Source organism: Myotis daubentonii, chromosome 7, assembly GCF_963259705.1.
Source record: "Myotis daubentonii chromosome 7, mMyoDau2.1, whole genome shotgun sequence".
NCBI classification, from domain to species: domain Eukaryota; kingdom Metazoa; phylum Chordata; class Mammalia; order Chiroptera; family Vespertilionidae; genus Myotis; species Myotis daubentonii.
The window spans coordinates 90,530,639-90,556,324 of record NC_081846.1 but is presented as its reverse complement, the minus strand read 5'-3'; the positions used below and the strand labels follow the sequence as shown (position 1 = coordinate 90,556,324).

The following is a 25,686-nucleotide window of genomic DNA, read 5'->3' as shown; positions in this document are numbered from 1 at the left end:
GACTGGGTGGGGTCCCTCCTTACTGCTGAGTGCTGTCCTAGACATGTGGTCTCCACTGGTCTCACAGGAGAGGCTTCCTAGGTCTGCAAGGGTTGAAGTCCAGCTCCCTACTTAGTCTCCACATTCATGTTTTGCTGAGTTTAAACTACCAAAGCACTTGCCAAGTTTCCTAAAACTCTGCTAGCATACTTTATTCCTCAGAGCCTAATTGGTGTTATTATTAGGAGGCACAAAGACTCCATTCAGTACTAATGTACTTGCAAAAAAATCCCAAGAAAACTGTTTTACTTTATAGTTAGACAACCTTTAGTTTTAACCTTCATAATTTAAATGGAAAAAAAACCATATTTTTCTTCCAAATAACTTTCATCACCTTGGTTAAGTGGGACTGTAGATCACTACACACACACACACACACACACACACACACACGCACACACACACGTGTACCCGTCTTTTTTCCGCCTTTAGAATTCCATGTGGGAAAAAATGGTTTGTACTCATAATTACAACATCTTTTATTTCCCTAGTCAGGCTTAAAGTTTCCCCAAGACACAGTATCAGCTACAAAGTCAGCTTCGCTCCAAGTCCCTGAGTCACCTCTGTGCTAAGTGAGGACCTTTAAAGGAATGGTGTTTGGTCCTTTTCCAGTGCCCACCGACGCTCTCCCAGGCCTGGCGATTTCAGAGTTTGTGGGAGAGTCAGGAGCCAACACAATGCTGTGCATGTATGGTGATGCCCATGCATTACAAAATGTGATGCGAGGCTCCAGGGAGCACGGCTGGGCTGCATCCAGCTCCGGCCCCTCCAGTGGCTGCAGTATCAGCATCCCCCATGCAATCTGTCATTCCCTCCTTGGGGGACCTGCCCACTCCCTAGAGATTGAGTAGCTGCTCCACCGGGATAATTGGATTTAGTCTTTATAGCTTTATTTGACTATAAGATGATCTTCCACATCCAGAAATGCAGTAAAACTAACAGCTTAAAATAGACATAAAAAACACCTCCCTATTCTTCCTCAAATCTTTCATCCTATGCTAATGTACCGCTATATAATAAACTATCAGGAAGTGAATGGCCCATTGAAATGTGTGTACAGTACCTGTAATGGGTGTTACTGTATAAATAAGAAAATATTGCCCTGCTAGTTTCCTGAGAATGATTAATTCATACCTTCCACTTCATAATAAATGATGCTTTCTGATTGTTACATCACCTCTCCCAGAGGCAAGGGGAATTCTATGATTGTCTAGGAGTTGGTTGGAGTCTCACCAATTTATTTTATTGTAGAATTTAAAATGATTTTTTTATTTTAAAAAAGAGCATAGTAAAAATGTTCATGTTAATGTTCTTTGATTTCAATAGAAGGGAAGACAAAATAAAATGGTTATAGTAGAGCTCTGGTTACAAAGCTCCATTGGCTTTGGAGCTAACTGACCATGTCAATTCACTTCTTTGCCTTTGTCTCCAAATAATGGAAATCAAGGCAATGGATGGGCGATGGCCGATACGAAGCATTTACAATGATGCCCACACCATTACGGCTAAAATTGCTAAACAGTCTAGAGGGAAGCAGCACAGTCTTCTCAGCTCACTGCTCCTGGCAGCACCGGAGTAACATAAGGGGTGATGAACTGCTTAGGTTCCTAGTCCCCAATCCATGCTCTCTCTTAAATACTTAGATGATATTAAATAAAATTAAAGATGTAAAATAGGGACAGATATAGAATCAAACTTAAAGTGTTATTGTGAAGATTGACTCTGTATTTGGCACAATACAAGGCCCACCACAGTAAGCACTCAAAACGTTGGACCTGTTATTAAGAAAAATTTCTACTCCTCCATTTGACTGAAGTAGGTATGCAAATGAGTATTTATTTGTCATCTTAGATAGACAATTGATGAATCACATACAATTTGCATTCTATAATCAAAGTAGATTGGAGAGAGCTCATGTTCTACCTCCGGAGTCTGAAGATTAGTTTACTCAAAAACTGTATAAATTATTAAGTGAGTTTTGGGTTAAAGATATTACAAAACTTATTCATCTCATTCATTTGAGGGAATTTAATGACCAGTTCTAGACCAGACTTGCTTAAATGATGTGCTCCTATAAAAATACAGCCTTTAGAAAAGACGTTACCCAGTGGACTGGGAATAATAAGCATACTAAGTAACAGTGGGGGGAGGGGAAGTTTATTACCTTCTGTATCCCTCTCTCAGTCATTCACCTCATTGGAGCAAAATTGTTTATTTCTTGCAGTTCTGAAGCCAAAGAAATGCACTCAGAAATAAGTATAAGTGTACAGATGACAAGAGACACACATTCACATCTGAAGTCACACACACACACACACACACACACACACACACACACACACGTCCAGCAACCTTTGTCTTACCTTCCTATGACCCAGAAGCTCATGAAAATTGCTCAGCGAAAACTCCCTTGTGTCTAGTGAAGCCTATAATCTCTTGAGCTTGTCCCTGGGATCATGTCTCATCTCTGGAGCCTGCTCTGTGATAAATTATACTTTGCTTTGATGGAAGACATCATTTGAAAAAGCACTGACATATCATGTCTTCTCTCGGAGCACTCCTGCTGTCTCCCATGGCCATTGACCAGCCTGACATTCACGTCACCTGCTTCTACACCGTATGCTCCTCATTCCCTGGAAAAATTATTTCCAAGTTATTAGCATCCAGAGGAGTTACTTCCTTTCTTTCTTTGAAAAAACTGAAATAGTTTCAAGGTCATATGAGAAATAATATGACTTAAAACTTAAAAAATAAAATAACAATAAAATGGTCATCCTCTCTGAAAATTATTCTACCTTATATCAGTGTTATAACTTTCTTTTTGAAGGTGACCTGTTTCATTAGCTCATATAAGGAAATCATTACTTGAAGTTATTAAAAACTACTTTAGAATGCTAAATGCTATATACAGACACACAAACAGCAGCCAGATAGAAAAACACTGTTCTCATGTGTATATATATATATATATATCTTTTTCATATTTTAAATATATATTTTATATAGCATAGACCATATTTTATTGAAAGCTTTATATCTTGTTTTTTATGGTTAATATTTTCATTAACCATATTTTCATTAAATACTTTCTATCTTTAAATTTTTATTGAAACTATTTAATATATTTATTTACAAGCAAAAATACATCATTTAAATTTTAAATAAATTCACCATAGTTTATTTAAGATTCTATCATGTTAAATTTAGGCTTGGATTTTTACTGCCATAAATAATTACAAAAATATATATTTTGTGACTCAACCCATATTGTTTAAAGTCTTTACCAACTTCCCTACCCCCACACAGTGTACAGAGGAACATGAGTCTCCTGCCAGTTTCACCTTATGCTTTCCAGCCATTTGAATATTCAAATGATTTTAATGGGGTTAAATTAAAGTTGGAATGAACTCAGTTTCTATTCAAACTTTCAGCTAATGAGCTGAGCATGTTTATTTTTTCCACAATAATAATGCCAATTATAGTCCCTTCATTTGAAGACATTTGCTTCAGAGAACTGTCTTATAGACAATGTCAATGTTAATTCCAGAGGACAGTGAGAGGAATGACAGATGGACCTGCCTTTGTATTAGGTCTCATGTCCCTAAAACATCTGTGAGAGGCAGACAGAGGCAGACACTATAATCTACTTTTTATACTAAAGGTACTTATGCTCAGGACTAGGCAAAGGCAATGATATACAGTCAATGACTGAGTCATTCACAGTCTTCTTCCTCTTCTTCTGGAAAATACTACACGATCACCTTTTGTTATTTTTATTATACATTTGTTTTTCCTAGGGCCCTGAATGACTTTCATGTCAAAGTAAAGAAAGCAATGGAAAGCTGGACAGATTCATGCATAGCGCCACTGACCTGGGAATTGAAGACCAATGAGATGTTTCAGAAATGGCCCCTATGTAGTTTGTTAATTGTCAAAACATTTTCTCTTGGGTGCCTCTTGCATGTAAGAGCTTAGGGACAAAATCCTTGCCTTTGGCAAGAGAAAGAAAAGTGGCAGCAGAGGGTGGAGTGTCTGGGGGGAGCCTAATTCCTGAACCCAGATTGCTGTGACCCTGGCATGAGCTTCTAACTGGTCCCGAAGCTCTCAGTGTGTCTAGTCTCTGGCATCTGGCTGCCAGGCTCTTCCTCCGAAGATTAAGGAGATGGATGAGAACCTTGTATAGGGATTAAATGCTTTCTCAGAAACTCAGTCCTCTGTTAGCAATGGCCCTTGTAGTTCTACAAGGGGAATAGAAACTTTTGAGCTTGGGTTTTGAATCCTTCCTAATCCAATATATAAAAGTTTATTTCACATAGTTTCTCACCAGGGCTTCTTCTTTCCCAGCCAGGCATAGGCTATCTGCTCTTTCTGGAACTCACTCTATGCATGGCCTCCTCTAAGCCTTTCATTCTGTGCTCTCTCACACCAGCTAAGATACCTTTCTTCATCTTATTTGACGCCCCAACCCCAAACTAGCCATCCTTCTTCAGTACACCCTGAACCATAGGGATGCTCAAAATCTTTATCTGATTCTCAGAGACAGAGCAGGGTTGTGGAGCCCCCAAAGCTGTGTCAACCAGGGAACCTTGAATTTTGCCTTGGGGAGAGGCTCAGAGTACCTGGAAGTCAGGCAGAGAAACCTAGGTTTCAGGGGCTTTGGGACAAACAATTGGAAAGTTTTAAAATTATAAAAATGGAACCACTGTTAGGGTGTACTAGTGTGAGCCCTCTGCATGTCCACCCTGAATGAGTCCTCTCCAGTGGATTGTCTGTGCTAGGAAGTCCTGGGGCTAGGTGCAAACGGGATAAAAGGAGGTGCTACAGTTCATAAGCAGAATCCATGGGTTTAGGAAAATAGTGGCGTAGAATGTGCTGTCACTGGCCATGCTTAGTGCCTTTCAGATTCACCGTCTCCTCAGAACTTCTCTCAGGCTCCCAGGTCCATTATGCTTTCCTTGCTGTCACCCACACATTTACACGATATGATGCAACTTAGCACTTGAGTCATCATCATCATCAAAATAATGTTTTTGAGTACTTACTGTGTTCATGGCTAATGATCCTTGCCTTTAATGGATGAGGAACTTTAACCATTTGTATGCCATAAGCGTCTATAGAAGCAAGCAGTGGACCTTTTTTTAATTAAATTCAAAATATCGTGGCCGTTAACTGGTTAAACCTCTCTCTGCTCCAGCATCCACACACCATTTCAGTATTCAAAGTTCAAAGCTGATCCTCTGATGTTGGCCATATCCTCACAGGTGCTTCCTGCTCTCTTGCCCACCAACCATTTTGATGGCCACCCCTCTTCTCGCTGCACTTGCCTGTATGGTTTGACGTGTACTTTTTGTTTGTTTCACCACATTGATTGCTCTTAATAAGTACCTCTGGTTTCTCCACAGCTTTCTGCTTTGCTGCTCTGACTACACCTCATGCCCTGCAGCCTGAGAGGCTGACAGTGCTTCCAAATACCACCTACCAGCCACTGCTCACTATTGGCAAAGCTCACAGACAGCCTACACAGGTTTAGAAGGAGAGGTCACAGGGCTGTTAGCCAAGAAATACTTAATGAGAGTGTGGGAACTTGACATGAATATTGAAGAATGATATCGCTTAAATAATTCCAAGGTGATAAGAAGGCAGTCCATGCAGAGGAATGTCTATGCAAAAGCTCAAGTATTTCTAGGGAACAATATGTTTTATTCCAGTCTAATTGTTGGCAAGAGTTTTTCCTATCGCCCTAAGTATTTTGAAAGTTTCACAAAGTAAACTTAGCTTTCTGTGTAACTCACAGTGTTGAATATGTGACAGTAATTATAGATAAAGGTGTTATGTGTTGAGAAAGAATAGGATCTTCATTTTTTAAATTTTTCCTAAATATATTTTCACTGAGAGAGAGAGAGGAGAGAGAGAGAGAGAGAGAGAGAGAGAGAGAGAGAGAGAGAGAGAGAGAGAAAGAGAAACATTGATGATGAGAAAGAATCATTGTTCCGCTGCCTCCTATTGGGGATCCAGCCAACAACCCAGGCATGTGCCTTGACCAGGAATTGAATCAGGACCTCCTGGTTCATAGATCAAAGCTCAACTATTTAGCCACACTGGCCAGGTAGGATATGAGCTTGAAGCCAGTAAGGTTAAACCTCAGAACTACTGCATAATAACTATAGAATCTGGATATAACAGTCACTCCTGAGATATTATAGGCCTTGAATCACTAACAGTTAATAACAGTGTCACAATTATATTTATTGCCCCATTTTGCTCATCATTTCTTATTGTACGTTCCCCACAAAGAAATAGTTCTGTGATTGTGTCTCTCCTCTTCTGTAAATAGCCTTTTACAAGTACAACACCGAAGATTTCAGATCAGTGATTACTAAGATGTTAAGGACACCCACCTCTATAAGAATATAATGAGAACTAGGAACACATTTTATTCTGAATAACATTTTAGGGGCACAGAGATGTGCTGAGGCCTCCAAGAACCACAATCAAGAGCTTCAGGTTAAACTTTGAATTAGGAGAATAGTAGATAAAATTAAATTTTTTCTCCATTTTTACAAAACCCTAATCATTTTATATAAGTGTTTCTTGTTCAGTCACCAGGACCCTGCTTAAGCAGTTCCATGTGGGCTAGCTGGGCTATGGTCTACTTCTCAGAAACTCTCACTTTCTTTCACAAGATTTAGAGGACACCCATATCTGCCATGGTGCAAGTTATTTGAAATGGAAATTTTTAATATAAATATTGTTAGCTAGTAGAAGATGCTTAACTATTAAAATGTTGTAAGAGAGGGCGAGGGTAAGGGGAAGAGATCAACCGAAGGACTTGTATACATGTATATAAGCCAAACCAATGGACATGGACAACAGGGGGATGGGAGCATGAGTGTGCGGGGCGGGGGTGGGGGGGTGGGGGGGAGGTTGGGGGTTAATGGGGGGGATGGGACACATTTGTAATACCTTAACTAATAATAAAAAAAAGAAAAAGAAAAAGAAAATGTTGTAAGAGGATTGTGAGGGGTTTAGAAATATCAAGTACAAGAAGTCAGGTCCTTCCTCTAGATGAAGAGAGAGTATATTGAAGAAACTAAGGCCCAAGAGAGCTCCCCCTGCCCACCTCCCAGGCTGCGATCCAGGGAGTCATGATTACCAGGGAATCATGCGGCCCGCAGACAGCAAAGATGCTTGCCTGAAAGCATAGTTCTTAGCTGCCTGTGGAAGCTCACCAATGAGGCGTGTGGGCTGAGTGCACACCTGGAGCTCGACTCTGGGGATCCTCTGGGCTCCCACTGACAAACACTGACGGAGGAAAGGGACCCAGGTGGGAGGGAAGTATCGCCAAAGGCGATCCCACCCCTGCAGTGCCCCTCCATACCCTTACTATAAAGCCTAACTTTTGGCCAGGGCACGAAAGAGAAATGTTTATAGGGTCCAAATCCAATAGCAACAACAGGACAAAGAAGCTGGCTTTGGAGCTAAGATTCAGAAACCTAACTTTTTTTCTTTGAAAATTTAGATTAAAAATTAGATACCTTGGACATCGACAAGAAAGGGTTGGGAACACAAAGGGAGGCACACACATGTTCATGACTCAGTGTAGCCTGCCACAGTCTTAGACAATAATAGCATGTCTCACAAAGGTGTGAAATGCAATTTATTTAACTCAGTCACTACATATTTGCTTAATAAAAAATATAGTGGTAGTACAACCACTCTCTATAGGGATCTATGTAAGGAATTATATTAGAGAGAATTTCTTGTCCTCAAAGATTAGGGCCCTCTGGAGTAGACTTGCTTTGGAAGTACCCAAACAATTTACCACTGGACATACATTGTGCCAAATATGCATATGCTACAATTCTCACAAAACTCAAATTATACCTAAAGGTTTTCTCATGCAGCTTGCCCCCCCTCTGCCTTTGAAATTGTTTTAATTTCTCACTATTGCTTTTGTCTTTTATCTAATACCTTAGCTGAGCTCATCACTCCATTTCCGTCATCCCTTAGGGTTACCCGTTCTTCCCTTGGCGACCTTCCTAATGACATAAGAAAGTCCCGATTTCCCCTTGCTTCAGCCAAGAAAGCAGGTCCTTTGAGAGGCATTCATATCTGCCCTCACTGCATCAATCCAATCTGACTTAGCTATTTAAAAATAATATGTTTAATGCAAATTAAAAGATTGTCTATGCCTGTAAGAAAGTAGCTCAGAGATCAGAATGAGGTTGAGAGGACACATTTAGCCTCCCGCACTCACATCTGATGTGTCTGGTGGAAATGCACATTTGAACGGATTTGGGATGGTGGAATGCCCTAAAGCCCACGATTCACTTGAGTTCTGGGTGCTGCACGGTGAAGGCCTGCGAGCACAGAGTTCTGTGAAGATTGCTGCGGCAGCCACAGCTGAGGATCGCACCGAGAAAGGACCGCTCAGTGCCAGCTCCCCGAGGCAAGTGGGGCTCCGGCTGCACCAGCAGATGCCCCAGTTTTCTAGGCAGCCTTGGATGCGTGTTCCTCATTCCACATGCCTGGGCAAATATAATTCTTCACCCTGGAAACAAGAGTAACAACCCATTCCACATGCTTTTAGTAAACTGGGAAGCATGTGAATGTATCAGACTTTTAATTCAGTGTGATGAGCACCGAAAGGAAGTAGGACAATCTAAGGATCTTTTCTTCATGTTTTTACCCATAAACCTAAGTGTGATAATGAGGGATTGGCTTTCTGTGCTGTGTTGTCTGATTTTGGGGGCTAAGGACAGATGTCCTGCAGCCCTCACACCCCCTGTAGGAAGCGGTGGCCCTGTGTTTCGGAGAGCCAGGAGGTGATCAGGGCAAACGCTGCTCTGGGAAAACACAGGAACCCCAGCCCTCTCAGTCATATAACTAAGCAACCAATGGATGAACCCAGAAGTATTTTGAAAATAATGTACAATTCTCATTTCCATTAAAAATTGATGTTTACACAGTACAGGAAATTTTGGTAAACACAGAAAAGTAGAAAGAAAAAAAGTACCCGCTTTCTCAACAAAGCCTACCACAATATTATAAAAATATATGTTTTCAGTCTTCATTTTTAAAGGAATATCTTTAAATATTGTGTGTCCACATTTCCTTTTCTTATCTGGACACCAGTCAGATTGGTTTGGAAGGCCCACTGTGATGGCCTCATTTTGTCATAATCACCCCTGTAATGTCCCCATCTCCAAATATGGCCTCATTCATAGATATGAGGGGCTAGTGCTTCAATATTCAGCCCATAATACTCACTTCAAATTTTATTATCTGGAGACCACTTACTTTGCTAGTATCAGCTACCTATTGCAGAGGTGCAAAAATAATTTTCCTCTGGTCTTTCTAAGTTTTATTTTTTGATGGTTTAATCATGAAATTAACATGAGACAGCTTAACAGGAGGAAATGTCCAAAGTTACCACATGTGTACACACGGGGTTACACGAGGAAAGGAAACTCCAGAACACACTGGCCATGAGGCTCATGTGCCATCCTGGACTACAGAGAGGGAGGTGGGGCTGGGACCTCAAAGGGAAACAGGCAATGCCCAGGCAGGTGAGAAAGAGCCAACATGTGGTCGACAGTCCCGCTGGCCGCCAGGACCCATGGCCACGGAGGGTACCGACGCTGCTGGATTCTCCCATCTGCATGCGGTTCACATGCGCTGAAGGGAGTATGCGGGGCTGCTTCCTTCCTGAAGCAGGTTCTTCTACCTGAATCTCTTTAGGCAGGTGGTGGTGGTGGGGAGGGGGGGTGTCAAGGTTTTTTCTAGTTTCTTGCTTCTTAATAACCAGATTAAAGTCAATATCTCAAAAGGCATATGATGGGGTGGCAAATTCTACTCCCCTTTAGTCTTGCCTTTTCAAGTTTGAATAAGAAGTTTCTGATCCGGAAGATAAATGGGTAGATTGCTCAGTTCACCATTGTGTCTCACTTCTGGGGGAATGATGCAGGTGGGCTCCTAGCTTATATTATGCAAGTAAGCAATCAGGTGCTCAGTAGGAGGCATTTTTGTGGAAACAAGATAAAAACAAATGTTAGCCCTAGCCAGTCTGGCTCAATGGATAGAGCATGGGCCTGTGGACTGAAAGATCCTGGGTTTGATTCCAGTCAAAGACACATGCCTGGGTTGTGGACTCAATCCCAAATAGGGGGCGTGCAAGAGGTGGTCAATCAATGATGATCAATGATTTTCTTTCATCATTGATGTTTCTATGCCTCTCTCCCTCTCCCTCTCTCTGTCTCTAAAAATCAACAAAAATATTAAGACAAAACAAATAGAGAGCAATCAAAGGACTCGTATGCATGCATATTAGCATAACCAATGGACACAGACGCTGGGGCAGTGGGGGCTTGCCCGGGGTGGGAATGGCTGGGGGCGGGGCTAGTCAATTGAGGATAAAGGAGACATATGTAAAACTTTAGACAATAAAAAAAGGTTAATGTTTAGAGCAGATTATAAACAGCTTTTGAGCCTGAGTCATTGACAGTGGAGAACATTTCTGATGTCAGACTTTGCCTAGAGTACCTTTAGATTTGGGTCAATTTTTCTCTTCACAAGTTCCCCAAGATATTGTGATATTTCTATGCCTGCCAGAGGATGACTTCTTTACTCACCTGGTAAGGCTATTATTGTTTTCCAAGGCCTTTCATAGTCATTCTTGTTTCTTCAGAGCATGAATGCTCCTCTCAAACATGACATTCAAGCAAAAGTTTTGTTAATATAACAGTTTCTGTTTATGTCATATTGCAAATAGATTATTATTAAACTTAGGCAAATGACCAGATTACTATGAAAATAATACTTACTGAGTTTTTAAATTCTGGAGGGATAAGGTAGGGAGAAAATGATAAATGTTTTAATTCTGCTTAAAAAGGTATAATTTATTGAATTTCTCTAAGTCATATGTAGTTTAGGAGAAACATGTTTCCTTATATATGGAAAATAAAAGGAGAAAAATCAATCAAATGTTTTAAACAAAAAGTCTTAAAAATTATAATCTTCTTCATCAATTCATTCAGTCTCATGCAATTAATTCTTATTTATCTTTATCTCCTGTTACCAGTTTTATGAATCCAGTTTTTCTTAGAGTTTGGCAAATCTTCATCAGTTTATAGGTATGATCTGAAAGTTTATCAGAAACCTGTATTTTAGAATAAGTCAGAGACCCCTCAGTGAATCCTTCTAAAGATGAAACATATTTGCAAAAACACCAAAGCAAAACAAGAACTATCTTTAAATGACAAAACAAAAACACCTTAGAATGACATGGTTAAAGGTTTAAATACAATGAAATTTTTTTAAAAAAATTTGCTTTTCTTTATCACAACATTCTGAGATAACTATAATTGCAATTGAAAATATTATATCAGGACGTATCAGAAATTTCATATGATTTTTGCAACATATACTGATAGTATTACCCATGTAGTAATACTAGAGGCCCGATGCATGAATCCATGCATCTGTGTGGTTCCTTAGCCTGGCCTGCGGGGTTGGGCAGAAACTGGCTCTCCAACATCCCCCAAGGGTTCCTGGATTGCAAGAGGGTGCAGGCCAGGCTGAGGGACCCCATTGGTGCATGAATGAGGTCAGAGAGAGATGTGGGAGGTTGGCCAGCCGGGGAGGGACCACGGGAGGGTTCCAGGGTATGTCCGGCCCATCTTGCTCAGTCCAGATTGGCCAGACCCCAGCAGCAAGCTAACCTACTGGTCAGAGACTCTTCCCTCTGGTTGTCAGTGCACGTCATAGCAAGCAGTTGAGTGGCCTTAGCATACCATTAGCATATTACCCTTTGATTGGTTGAACGGCCAACCAGATGACCAGACAGTTAGCATATTAGGTTTTTATTATATAGGTACCCTGGAAGTTTTTCATCATTTATTTTACAATGCTGCCTATGCAATTTAATGCACCAAATACACCTAAGTAGTTTAATATTTCTCTTTTATAAGAACAAAAAAAAAACTAAACTTTTGAGGCATTCCAGGTCACTTTCCTTGAATTTTGAATTTTGAGAAATTTGTCAAACATATTACAAGGTTTGGACATTTGACTAACAAGATCACAGATCATTATGAAACAATATTTAATTAGTCACTTAACTAAAGTGACAATAAAAGATTTCAAAAGACAAATACAAAAGGTTGCATTATTTGTTATCAAAACTAGTTTTTACTATTGAGGCAATTCAGTTTTCCTAGTAGTCAGGGACCTGATTACGACAACATAAAGCACAGAAAATTATATTGGTAAAAAACAGAATCTTTGCTTCCTAGGCAGAAAACTTTATATAATCTTATTATGAGTAAACCAATCAGTACAGGAAAATTGTCCCTTTAATAGGGAAAGAGGAAACCAAACTCTAATTTTGCATGACCTTACTTTTGATATTTAAATTCACTTAATTAAATTCATTCTCATCTTATTCACCTTATCACCCATGAAATTTTCTTTCTCAAGATTCCATTTCATAAGCCTTCTACAACTTTTGTTGTAATTCCCTCAAAAATAGCATTTCCATAATTTATACCCTCTTTTACCCAAAACATACATTAATTTCATTTCATCTTAATTAGAAATTTCAATCATTAGAAACCTTCATGCTTAGTAAAAAAAAATAATAATAAAAATAAGAAATTAGCTTCCTTTAGACTGGTAAAAATATGAATATATTTCATAACCTCTAGAAACATAAGTTCTTTAACTGGCAAATATATTTAATACTTTTTTAGAAACATGCTCTCTCAATAAAGCATAAGACACATTCATTTGTAAACCTCCCTCCCCCAAACAAACAAACAAAATAAAACATAGGGATTGGCCTTGAAGTTGTTAGGGACTCTGATGCTTGGATCCTTATGGTTGGCCATTCTTACCCTGTTGCTTCACCCTGAAGGAACCACAGGCTTCCAGAACCATGGGCCTTCCATCCACATGCACAGCTACAGAAGAGCAAAAGGAGAGAAGGCTAAAGCAGTGTCCTGCCTGATGAGAGAGCGCCCCTCAGGGAGCCTCCCAGGAAGCCCACGCAATGTTTCTGCCCTGCCTTACCTCACGGGCCAGACCCAGTCACCTGGCCACTAATACCTGCAGGGCATGCGGGGAAATGTGGTCACCCAGCTGAGCATAAATTGGAGTTCCTCTACTGGGAAAGGCAAGGAGATTTGACTTTGAGTCTTGACTAGGTTTCTCTGCCAAAATCTCTTTGAATACTAAGGTCAGAGTATGGCAGTTCTCACATAAGAAATGATAGAATTTCTATTTCAGTGTCACAGTAGGAAAGCCCAATTCTACATCACCATTATAGCAAGGCTCTAGATTGTGCTGTCCTATATGGTAGTAAAGCCATATGTGGGTATTGAGCATTGAAACGTGGCTAGGTCAAATTGAGATGTGTTATAAGGGTGAAAAAATCTCAATAATTTTAATACAGACTGCATGTTTAAATAATATTTGTATGTATTGAGCTAAAAAACAATATTCAAACTAAGGTTAAGTTAATATCTTTCATTTTACTTTTAAAAAATTACTTATTTAATAATTTTATATCAACACATTATTTTTAGGTATATAACATATATAACATAATGACTCAATATTTGTATACATAGTGAAATGATCATAAATCTACTTAAGATCTTTTTCTATAATTCTTTTTCATGACTACCAAAAGGTTTTAAATTGGATATGTGGCTTTCATTATATTTATATTAAACAGATTTTTAAATGTCTTTATTGTTGAACATATTACAGATGGCCCCTTCCTCCCCACCCCCGATTGAGCCCCTGTTTCTCCCCTCTCCCCAGGCCTTCGCTCTGCAATTGTCTTTGTCAATGGGTTATGCAGGTATGCATGTAAGTTCTGTGGTTTGCTGTAGACTATCTATTACCACAAATTTACATAATGTAGTGCATGCTCTATCTTTTCAAATCATTTTCATTAGAAAAACTTTTAATGTTTATATATAGTGATAATAGCAATAATCATAATTACATATAATTCTTGCCATCTTATAAAGCATTATTGATGCAAATGAAATGCTGAGTTTTATAAGGTACTTATTATTGAGCTACAAATTTACTTAGTTTTCTAGGCTAATTGGTGAAAGTTGCTCTTCGCACTTATTTGCTCCTTTTCCAATCTCTACCCAAGAACCAAGAAGCACACACTGTGTTTTGATATCTCAGAACTTTTGTTCCTCACTAAAGAGAATGTAGTCATAATAGCACCAATGTTTGCTTATAGAGTGGACAGTCGCTTTGTGTGTGGAACAAGCAAAGTAGTTTAGAAAAGAAAGTTTACTCCAAAGGAAAAAGTTAACACACACACACACACACACACAAATACTGTCTTCCTTTGTCCTTATACTACTGTAATGATTTGTTACCTTGGCTGTGAGTAGAATAGACACACAACTAAAGATTGCAGTAGAGGGAACATACAATTATGGAATTACTCAGAAGTGGAAACCATTTGAAAAATAATAGTCAAATGAGGGTTTCATAGCTAGCTGCTTCTATCCCTACTTAGATTAACGACTATTTTTTCTCAATAATCCACACTAATGCCCTTGATAGTAGTTACTAATCCTGAATATTGCAATGAAAGCTTTTAAGTGAAATACTTGGAAAGCTATTTCACCAACCTTCTTCTTTGTAATAAATTAAAAATTGAGAAAAAATTAATTATGTAAATAAAAATAGACATACTTCCACTACCCAGATACAGTCAATATTTTACAAATTAGCTCTGCTTTATACCTACCTATTTATTCAGGTCTACTTATATGGGCAAATTTGTATCCTGTTTCCTTTATTTGGTATTATATTATAAACAATTTTATGTTTACCATAAACATTGCTACTAGTGATGGCAAAAGAGTATGTCATGTGGAAATACCATAATTTATCTAAGTATTTCTTCAATTTTAGACCCAGGTCTTTATTATTACAAATAATAGTGCTGATTGTATAAATCATAGTCCAATGTCAAATTATTTCCTGAAAATAAATTTCTAGAAGTGAAAGTTAAGTACCAAAAAACATTATTAATATTTTTAAGCTTCTTAATTTATATTTTTATATAGCTTTGCACAATATTTAGTGAAAAAATTAAAGAATGTTTAGAATATAGTTATAGCTTTATCCTGTGCCTTAAAACTAAGGGCCTATCACTTCAATCATGGGTCTACTTTTCATGACTTTCCATTCTCCAATTCCCAAAGTCTGGATTTTATTTCTAGGTAAAAGGAGCTACTCTGCAAAAGCCAAAAACTCATATGGGAGTGTTCATCTTTGATGTAAAGGGAATAAGCACAAAATAGTCAGAAACAGAGACACACACTGGCAGGAGGAGCAGGAAGTGGGAGTTGGTAGGCCCAGGATAGGCAAAGGCCGGAGAGAGTCTCTAAGGCCAAAGGTGGTCTGTGGCTCTCATTGGAGCTCCATTTACTGGTATGTGTAGGCAGCCAACTCATAGCGGGTCAGAGGAGAGGGCTGTGTGAGGCAACACCTGCGAGCCCGCCCTACGTTTTGGCCAATGAGTAGGCATTCCCTCCAATCTAAAGATGCTTCTCTCCTGAGTGTCCCACAAATGAAAACCCAAGGAAAATTATTTCTATCCTTGAAGTCTTTTTTTTTTTTTGGCAGAAACAAAATGTTGCATTGTATAGATTAATGACAAACATCTAGTCTACCTTAAATTTTAAAAATGCACTTTTTGTCTTCTCACCCTTTAATCTATTCCTGCTCACAACCCCACTCCTTCCTACTTATCACCCCAAGCACAGATCAATCAAAAAGGCACTTTTCTCACTCCTGGTGAATGCTGTTCCAGCAACAGACTTCTCTCAAGCATGTACTGACAGAGCGATGGCAAGGTCCATGTTCCCCGTCCAGAAGCAATGCAAGCTCCAGGAGGACAAGGGTTGAGCCCGCCTGTCTCTTGGGCTGTGTCCTTCCCACTCTTCCCAGCAGGACCTAGCCTGGCCCATGTGAATTACTTAATGCGAATCTGTTGAATAAATCAACTCAAGAATGAAGGAGCCTATCTCTCCACAAACATAAAAAAAAGATTTATTTTGGTCCCCTCCTCTCCCTGAGTTTGTAAATTGTGAAGACAGCTTTAGTTCACACTGCAGCCTTTCCCTTACATTTGCTGACAGATGCTAGTCAGTCCTGCTAGTTTGAAGACAAATCAAATTAGAAATGGTTGTACTCATTTGGAAAATCAAGAACTGGCTTTGAAATCTTTCCCCACAAATTAGATTAAATCAAGAGCATTCCCCTACAGCTTATAAATGCTTGATTGGCTTTGTTTTGGTGCCTCATAATTGAAGCTCAGATTTGCACTGCTAACTTTTCTCCCACTCACCAGGGAGTTGCCATGTCTGGATGATGATTAAAAAAAAAACACCCCCAATGGAAATGCTTTATAAATAACAGCTCAGCACAGTGATATAACTCTTGGAAATGTCACATTTAGGAGACTCTAAAGTCAGTCAAGGCAAGCAGAACTTCAGCTGGGTCTGCTGCATTCTCTTGAGGCCTTAAAGTTTGGTTTCTGCTACTCCATATCTGACATATCATCTCCACTCACAACTGAAGAAAGGGATGTACCAAGAGTTGGCTGTAGAGCACTCCAGTGGGAGTAGGCTAGATGCACATCCAGCACCACCCTTGCCCACCAATGCAGTCCCTTCCTCTAGCTACTGACCTGACTGCAATCAAACTAATTCTACCTTTGGTCAAGGCCTATTCTCAATCTGTTTGTTGTTAATTTAATGTTGAACAAACTCAAGAAGAGTGGATACTTTGCTAGATTAGGGTTTGCAAATTGAAAACACCACCAGGTGATAACACAGAGTTTTCCAAAGAAGAAAGAAACAGTGAGGGTTCTTAGGATGAATAATATATTCTTGAGAAGAATCAGGCCAGCATTATCAGCCTCCGGATTGGCCTGAGATGGTGATCCTCCAGATGACTTGTGGTCTGGATCACAGATGTCAAACAGCCTTGAGAATACATGACAGGTAGACAGTACATGTAAAATTTTTGCTAAGTCCTACAGGGAGTAATTAAGGTGTTATCTGGAGGTTTCATATATATCCAGCCATTGAATCAGGAGTGAATAATTCAAAAGCTTAACTTCTCAGGTTAGCCGAAACCGGTTTGGCTCAGTGGATAGAGCGTCGGCTTGCGGACTGAAGGGTCCCGGGTTCGATTCCGGTCAGGGGCATGTACCTGGGTTGCGGGCACATCCCTACTAGGAGATGTGCAGGAGGCAGCTGATCGATGTCTCTCTCATCGATGTTTCTAGCTCTCTATCTCTCTCCTTTCCTCTCTGTAAAAAATCAATAAAATATATTAAAAAAAAAAAAAAAAACTTCTCAGGTTAAACAACAACAACAAAAAGACTAAAATTGTCTCCTCAGCCTCAACCTATTTGATTTTAGTAATTTACCATCTTGACTATAGTGAATTTATTTTATTTCTTCACTCTTTCCTCACTATCTATGACTTCAGGTCCTTTTATAGCAGAGTGATCCACTTTTTAAATGCCCTCCTCTTTTTCTATTGGGGAATATCTAGCAGAGAGACTCTTGGGATAAAGATCCTGGGCCCCAGACTGGTCAGATGGATTTCTGATCTATCAGTAGGTACCCTTCCAGCTGACACCAAACCCTACCACCTTCCACACACACACATCAGAAGCATATGGAGGGCTTTTGCCTAATGGTCATACAGGGAAGCAATGACCAGAGCAGCAGGTGTAGCAAAACAAGTATGTCAAGGCTGCAAGAGCCCTGGTACTGACACAGCTCCTGGGAGCCAGTCCCATGTCTGAGACTGCACAGCCCAAGCATATAAGTTCCACTGCACATCCAGGGCCATTGACCTTGCATTCTCCTCACAGGCCTTTTGTCTGTAGCGCCTCTATTTTCAGATTATCATCTAATGCAGAGCTGAGGATAACTTTATGGTGTCTTTCACAAAATAGCTAAGTGGCTTTATTGCTATCACAGGCAGTAAGTGTCTTTGGGCAGTGAAATGAATGCAAAGGAATGCATTTGCCAAACCAAGACGACTAGAGAAAGATGGTGGCTGTCATCACTGCCCAAGGCTTGACTGGAGGAAAGTGCCCACAACTGAAAAATACCTATAAGCAAATCATCAGTGTCGGCCCTGTTAGCCATAGCCTGTGGTGTGTGCAGCCAACAGGAGACCAGCAAGTAAGTAGAGATCTGAAAAGGCAGTGGGTCCCTAACAAAGAGATAAGATGAGAAATTCGGACCCAGTTAACTTTTGCTGCTAAGGTCTGATGTCTGCCATGTACATTCACAACTTCAACTGAATTTGTGTTCAATCGTGAGACAGTAATGAAGCCATCTGGGAATGTTATTCTTCTCACTTCTGCAGGTTCCCCATTCCAGTCTAGTCAATTATGACATTTTCTTCAGTGTTAAGACCTGACTAACATTCCCCATGGCCCATGAGCAAGTGATAAGGGAGTCCATGCTTAGGAATGCTTGACAAACATGGAGACCATTAGCACACTGTTTAGTACATTTCAGTCTATTCCATCCATCATGCACTCACATTCAGACCATGAAGGTGTTTCCTGCACTGTGTCCATAGGCAGAACAGCATCTCTGAAATTGGCCCCTCTGTACCAGATATGCTCCATTTCTGACAGCTCATCTGATCCATGCCAAAGAATTAATTGATTTGGAGTTCTCTCTGTGAGATGCTCCTTGCCCACCTAACTGTAACATCTTCCTTTGGAGGAGTCCCCTCCACTATGGGGTGGGTTTTATTGGATTTCTCTTAACATTTGACAAACTTCGAGTTTGGTGGAAACCTGTTGTGGATGTGTTTGGGAGGAAGGTGGTGCTCAGGACCTGCCTTCACTCATGGCTTTCTCATGATTCCCATGGCACAGCCCATGGACCAGCTCCCAGTTAAGGGTCTTACATATGACATCTCTCATTTTATCATCTCCAAGAAAGCTTTAGCTACTTCAATTCCTGGGAATATTCAGCATTGACCTGGCATTCTCATTATAAAGTATTTTTTATTCTTTTTCTGAAAAGGGGAGAGAAGGAGGAATATTCAATGGATTGGTTATTGTACCCTGATTTTACAAATTAGGCTTTGTTTTTAAAAAATATAAAACAGGATTATCTTCTGTTTACTTACTATTTTTATATCATTATTTATAGAATCTCTTGCTCTCTTCCCTGCAGTTACAAAGATATTGGTAGGGAAAGGCCTAGTTTCCTTCTTTATGCTCTGAACTCATAAAATACGGTCTTTTAAATGTAGATGTTTGGTTACAGTTCTCATGACAATGAAAATGATTCAGAGATGCCTATTCACCGCCCAGAGCGAACATAGGTGATAAGGATATGAGTGTTCAGTATCAGACACCCAAAGAACGAGAGAGCGAGTGGGAACCTTAGAACCACCCGTTCAACATCCTCAGGTTACAAACAAGAAACCAAGTCTCTAGAAGTGATTCCAGGAAAGCTGAGCTGGGATTGCTCACATCCCTGGGAGAGCAGGGTCAGATTGGACAGAAGGTTTTTCCCATCCACTCCACTTCTCCTCCTCTACTCTCCCTAGGACTCTGTGTTGAAGAACACAGTAGGGGGTGCTCCAAAAACAGAGCTTTGGACATTTCAGGCATGAGGGCGAAGACAAGAGGGCACAATCTGAAGGGAAGCCATCTAAACGCCGAGTACACACCCCAATGCCTTTTCAGGTTGTGTTGGTCATCACACAGCTTCCCTTCACCAGGGAGAGGAACTCAGGCTGTATTTGGAGTCCTTGCCACCAGAATCTAGCCAGGGACACTTGAGTGTCACATGCATGCCCCTCATGAAATGTTGAGTCCCTTGGCCTGTTGAACAAAAGGTTGGTGCCCATTAGACATTCACTGGGACGGAGTGCGTCTGAGCAGGGAGCTCCCAGGCAGATGTAAGGGAGCTGATCAAGTAATGGGAGAATCTCAGCTCCTCAGGACCCCAAGTGTCCAGAGACCCCACTTCCATGGCTTCCAATCCAGAGGACACAAGGAAAATAGCTAGGATTGAGCTAAACACTGGATTTTACACCCATAGGATGTGGGATCCCAAATGAGTGTCCTCAGAGTGTGCCAACCTGGCATGGGGGGTATTTCAAGCTGAAATCAAGTGAAGCCCCAGGCACTCAGGAAGAGTGTTTTGTTTGGTTTGGTTCATGTTCCCCTTCCTTCTTAAAGGGACTCATATAAAAAAAACCTGCAAGGTCGGAGGGGAGATTATACTCACCTCAGCTTATTCACTTGAGCGCATGTGGCTTGAGTGTGGTAGGCAGAGTGTGTCCAGGCCAGTCTCTCCGCCTGGTTTCCCTCTGTCCCACTGTTTCTGACTGGTCTAGCAAGAATGTGTTTGCCACTTCCTCAGTTACCTACGAAATGCCTATTTCCGCTTTGAAGTCTCAAACCCATTTCCTGTTTTCCCCTTTGTCCAAAATGACATTTATACCATATTTGGCATCACTGGTTTTAGAATTTTCATGTTGATGTGAATCCCCCATGCACATGCATTATACATTTGATTTTCTCCTATTAGAATTTCAATGGTTTTGTGTGTTTTATAATCCTCACCCAAGCATATGGTTTTATTGACTTTTAGAGGGAGAGAGGAAAGAGAGAGAAACATCTATCAGTTGGCTCCCACATGCACCCCTACTGGCATCCAACCCACAACCTAGGTATGTGCCCTGACAAGGAATCAGACCCACAGCCTTTTGGTGTATGGGTCGCCATCCAACCAACCAAGCCACCTGGCCAGGGCTGCTGCTAGTCTGCTTTATGCCATTTGCATTATTGGATGAGCCAGGAGAACTAATGGGTAAGAGAAAAGTCCCTGGCCCCACAGGGAGAAGGGAGGAGGGACATCGCTGCGACCCCCACGCTTCTGCCTACAGCCTATCACTGCTGGCCAACCATTTCCTCTACACAGCCTCAACCTGGGGTACGGCTTTGCTCTGGCGAGTTGGTCACCAGAGGAGGTGAGACTGACATCAGGAAGGAAAAGGGGAAGAAAGGTTCCTGCCCTCTCCTGACCTCTAGAGCGGCATTTGTGATTTTGATTCTCCCGGAAGAGAGCCCGCCTCCATGAATCTGCCAGCAGTGAGGACAGTTTCATTCTTGAATGGAAACCCACCAGAAATCAAACAAAAGCACATTGAAACAACAATGCAATGTCATGAGCAAGTGGGTAGATTCTTAAATGGTGGAAGCCAGTACAGAAGAGGGAGGTGTCAGAGGTGGAAGCTAGAGCCACCACCTCAGGTCAGGTAGGCTGGGCTGGGCTCCCTGTCCCTGCTGAGGGGGCTTTTGTGCAATTGCCTCCCTTTTGGAAGCCCGGTTGGTGCATTCTTTAAACTCACGCGAGGTTATTGTGCAGAAGGGATGGCTCTGCGTGGAAGTGCTCCGCCTCCTGCCGGAACAGTGGGCATGCTTGATAGATAGCAGGAGCTTTACCCTTTGACACATTAATTACCTTCTGGGGACCTAACCTCCGGAGAAGAAAACATCTAAGCAACCAGAGCCCATGATTAATGCAAGGATATGCTCATGGCAGCCTGCTTGCGGAGTGCACCACTGGAAACAGACTGTTGGTAGAAGGTTGTGTGGAGACTGCTGCGTGGTTTCAGAAATACCAGACAATCGTGAGTGAGCTTGGGACCGAGGGAGGCGTTTCCAGATTCTGAAATGTTTGGCGCTGCACCATTCACCTGCTCTGGAACTCAGAAGTGCACTAGTATCTAACCCCGCTACCTGACACCTTCGGGGAAATTGAACTCAGCAGCTAGCCAAGCCAGGTGCTCTCCTTGTGGAAATACCTGACTCTTGCATAAGTGGCACTGGCCAGCTGGCCTTGGGAGGAAGGATTTACCTGGAACTTGATGCGTCTACGACTATTTAGATGAAAATATTGTGTTACACCAGGCATGTAAAACTTAAAGGCTAACACGGGCCAAATAAACAAGGCATGCGGCCGGTGGGCTGCGAGTTTGACATGCTTGCGTTACACTCACCTGTGTAAGCTTGCTGCATTGTTGTAGGGATTAGTTTGTGTCTAAAATTGAAGAATGATAGGGATGGAAAACAGCATGCGGTTGGCTATGGAGTTTGAGATAAAAATTCCAAATGGTTTTCATAATGTAACATCTCTTTACAATTTATAAGGCACCCCTGCTACCTCCTCGTTCACCTAGTAGAAGTGAGTCCTGCACATGGCTCAGGTGGGCACGTCCCTGTTCCCTGTAACTTCCCGCTGCAGAAGCTTACTCTAGTCATTGCAGGCAACCGTGGACCCGTTCTCCTCACCTGTGCAGACGACAATCATCTTCCTCTTCTTTCTGGTTCTAGTGGATGCACACTTAACATTCCACCCTCCGCTGCCTGTGTCTCCGAAAACATTCTTTATGAGTTAAAAATCCGGCCAAAGCCACTCAGCTGCTTCTGAGTTTGAATGATAACATTAGCAAGCACAAACGGGCTTTTAAACACTGCCTCATGCCCCTGCCCCTCCCTGCCCCACGTAATGTTTAGAAATGTCAAGTTCCCTGTAGCTCCCCAGGAAGGCCATTTTGTAATTTCTCTAAAGCTTTACACATCCATGTGCATTTTGCTGAAAAGGTTGAGGGCACACCCAGCCTCTCTTGCCCACTTCCTCCAGGAAGCATCACTTGTCTGTTGAAAACTTCACTTGTGTCCTGATTTCTTCTAAGAATACCCAGGAATTCCCTAGCCAGTTTGGCTCAGTGGAGAGAGCATCGGCCTGCAGACTGAAGGGTCCTAGGTTCGATTCCGGTCAAGGGCATGTACCTTGGTTGCAGGCACATCCTCAGTAGGGGGTGTGCAGGAGGCAGCTGATCAATATTTCTCTCTCACTGATGTTTCTAACTCTCTATCCCTCTCCCTTCCTTTCTGTAAAAACTCAATAAAATATATTTAAAAAAATAAGAAGCACCAAGAGCTAGTGTCTATCTTTCCTTTAGCACATTCCACATTGTATCTGTTTTTCAGGTGTATCTCTTTAAAAATGATCCTTGTGCTTGGCACATAGTTGACTTACAATACATATTTGTTCAGTGAATGGATGTAATTATTTTATATCTGGTTCTCTGAAACACAGTGACGCTTGCCATCCCCCACCCTCCCAGGCCCTGGATGGCCCCTTTGCAGGCAGCACCGTGAAGCTTGGCCCAGGAATGGAAACCACCTTGGGGGTGTATATGAACAAAGCTGACACATTTCTCCTTTAAAATCTTGCAGCTGAATGTGAACTGATCCTGAAATGAAGGTCAGCTCCAGGTGGTGGTTTATATCAGCTGTCAGGTTGCAGAATAAAAAAATGGCTTTTATATGTTTGATTTTTATTGTTTTCCAGGGCAATGTCACTTTTTCCTGCTCCGAACCACAAATTGTTCCCATCACATTTGTCAACTCCAGCAGCAGTTACCTGCTGCTGCCTGGCACCCCCAACATTGACGGGCTCTCAGTGGGTTTCCAGTTTCGAACGTGGAACAAGGATGGGCTGCTTCTGTCCACAGAGCTGTCTGAGGGCTCGGGGGCCCTGCTGCTGAGCCTGGAGGCCGGGACCCTGAGGCTCCTGATTCAGAAAACGACAAGACGGGCAGCGGAAATCCTCACAGGTACCATCTGCTCACTACCTCTAGGTCGGATTCTGATTCAGCCGAATCAAAAAATGTGTTGAGGTTCTGACCAACGCGTACAGACTCCAGCTCCAGGGTTGGGGGCTGCCCCTTCGCTCACAGTAGCTCTCAGTCCGCCCCACGGGCAGCAGCTGTAGCTGGGCAAGCCCCTGCACTTCCCCGTCCCTCAGCACTTCGAGCTGGGAAGCGGGAATGAGAGTCCCATCTAGCACCATGGAGCAGAATGGAGACAGTTCACAGAGCACTTTGCTGGTCTCCACAGGCAGGGTCTATGCCCTAGAATCGTCACCATGCTCGCTCAGGTAAGGCATTGCCCTCACTTTACAGACGAGGGGTCCTGGAGGCTGGAGGCTGGAGGCTAAGCAACTTCCCAGCTCACATGGCGACCAGCGACGGCACCAGTTTCATCTTGAATCTGTCTGACCTCATTCTGTAGCTTTGCTATATGCCCCCCCCACCATCGACGTTTTCAGCCACCTCATTCTATTTCAAGTAAAAGTTAGTGAGTTTAAAAAAAATATTTCTAAATATACATTTTTAAGTTATTAAGGGAGTGCTGCTACAGATGGCATCTGGCTATGACGAGACTTAAAATTGTCCTTAAATAGTTGGCATCTGAGAGCACTCACTGTCTGCAGCGACATGGTACCGATTCTAAGGATAGCAACATGGAGCCCGTCTGAGAACATGACTCTGGCTCTGCCGTTTCTTCAACAAAATGGTGGGACTTCCTCGCCTTCTCCGTCTATTGTCTCACTGGCACCTCTGACTTGCCACAAGAGATGCTGACCTAGTTAATGAGTACCTATGGAGGTCAGACCACCCGCCCTGCCTTGGGTTAGGGCTGAGGCATGCTATGAGGCCGGCATCCCTTTGATCAGCCCCCCTGGATACACAGTGTGATTCAGATCCCCTCCCCACATACCCTGGGCCAAAGCACATCCAGGATATTGCACAACATTGCATTTTCATTTAATTTAAATGACTTCCTTCCCACGCTAGACTGTGAGTTTTGTGATCCAAATAAATTAGAGAAATTCAAGTTAAAATGTAAAGGATGTTACTTAACAATCAAGATTAGGTCAGACTATGGGAGAGTCGCAGATGCCTCCAACCCCTGGGGATAGCAGCGATGCCTGGGTCTTGGAATCAGACAGGTTCAAAAGGCACCTCTCGCCCTGGCCGGTTTGGCTTGGTGATTAGAACATCGCAGGTTCGATCCCCGTCAAGGGCACATACCTTGGTTGCAGGTTCGATTGGGAGGCAACCAATGGATGTGTATCTGTCATGTCCATGTTTCTCTCTCTCTTCCTCCCTGCCTTCCACTCTCTGAAAATTAATGGGAAAAATATCCTCAGGTGAGGATTAAAAAAAGAGGCATCTCTTCTCCTTACTACTCTTCAGTCCTCGATAAACTGTAACGTCTTATACATAAGTGGTAGTGTGTTGGTTACCTAGGGCTGCATGACAACTTACAGCAAGATTCAGTGGTTGTAAGTGAGATGCCTCAGTGTCTAAGAGTAGGCCTCCAGGTCTCCTTGACTGGGTGAGCCTGGCTGGAAGGGCACAGTCATCTCAAGGTACAACTAGGGGTGGTCTGCTTCCACGCTCACTCCTGCGCTGTGGGCAGGTTCAGAAGGTCATGTGCATGCTCCTTCCCTTGGCCTCTGCAGAGGCTGCCCATGCTGACAGCACTCTTACCCAGAGGGAGGGAGCCACAGGCAGAGGGAGAGGGCACCCAGGACAGAGCCTGGTCTATGTGGAACCCAGTCCTGGAAGTGGCCTCCCACCACTTTGCCGTGTTCTGTTCATTAGAACCAAGTCAGTAAGTCTAGTCCTTCCTAAGCCGAGAGAATGTGCAGGGGTGGGTAGAAGCCACGGGTCAGTGGGACCCTCTGA

The 25,686-nt window shown here is 42.1% G+C and overlaps 1 protein-coding gene across 1 annotated transcript in view; it reads left to right on the top strand.

Moving 5' to 3' along the window:
• The window catches only part of CNTNAP5 (contactin associated protein family member 5), an 883,495-nt gene that overhangs the window by 445,126 nt on the left and 412,683 nt on the right, over positions 1-25,686 (top strand). The window contains exon 8 of the mRNA XM_059704743.1: positions 23,502-23,766. Within this exon, the coding sequence (XP_059560726.1) occupies positions 23,502-23,766 (265 nt within the window). The remainder of the gene's footprint in view (positions 1-23,501; positions 23,767-25,686) is intronic.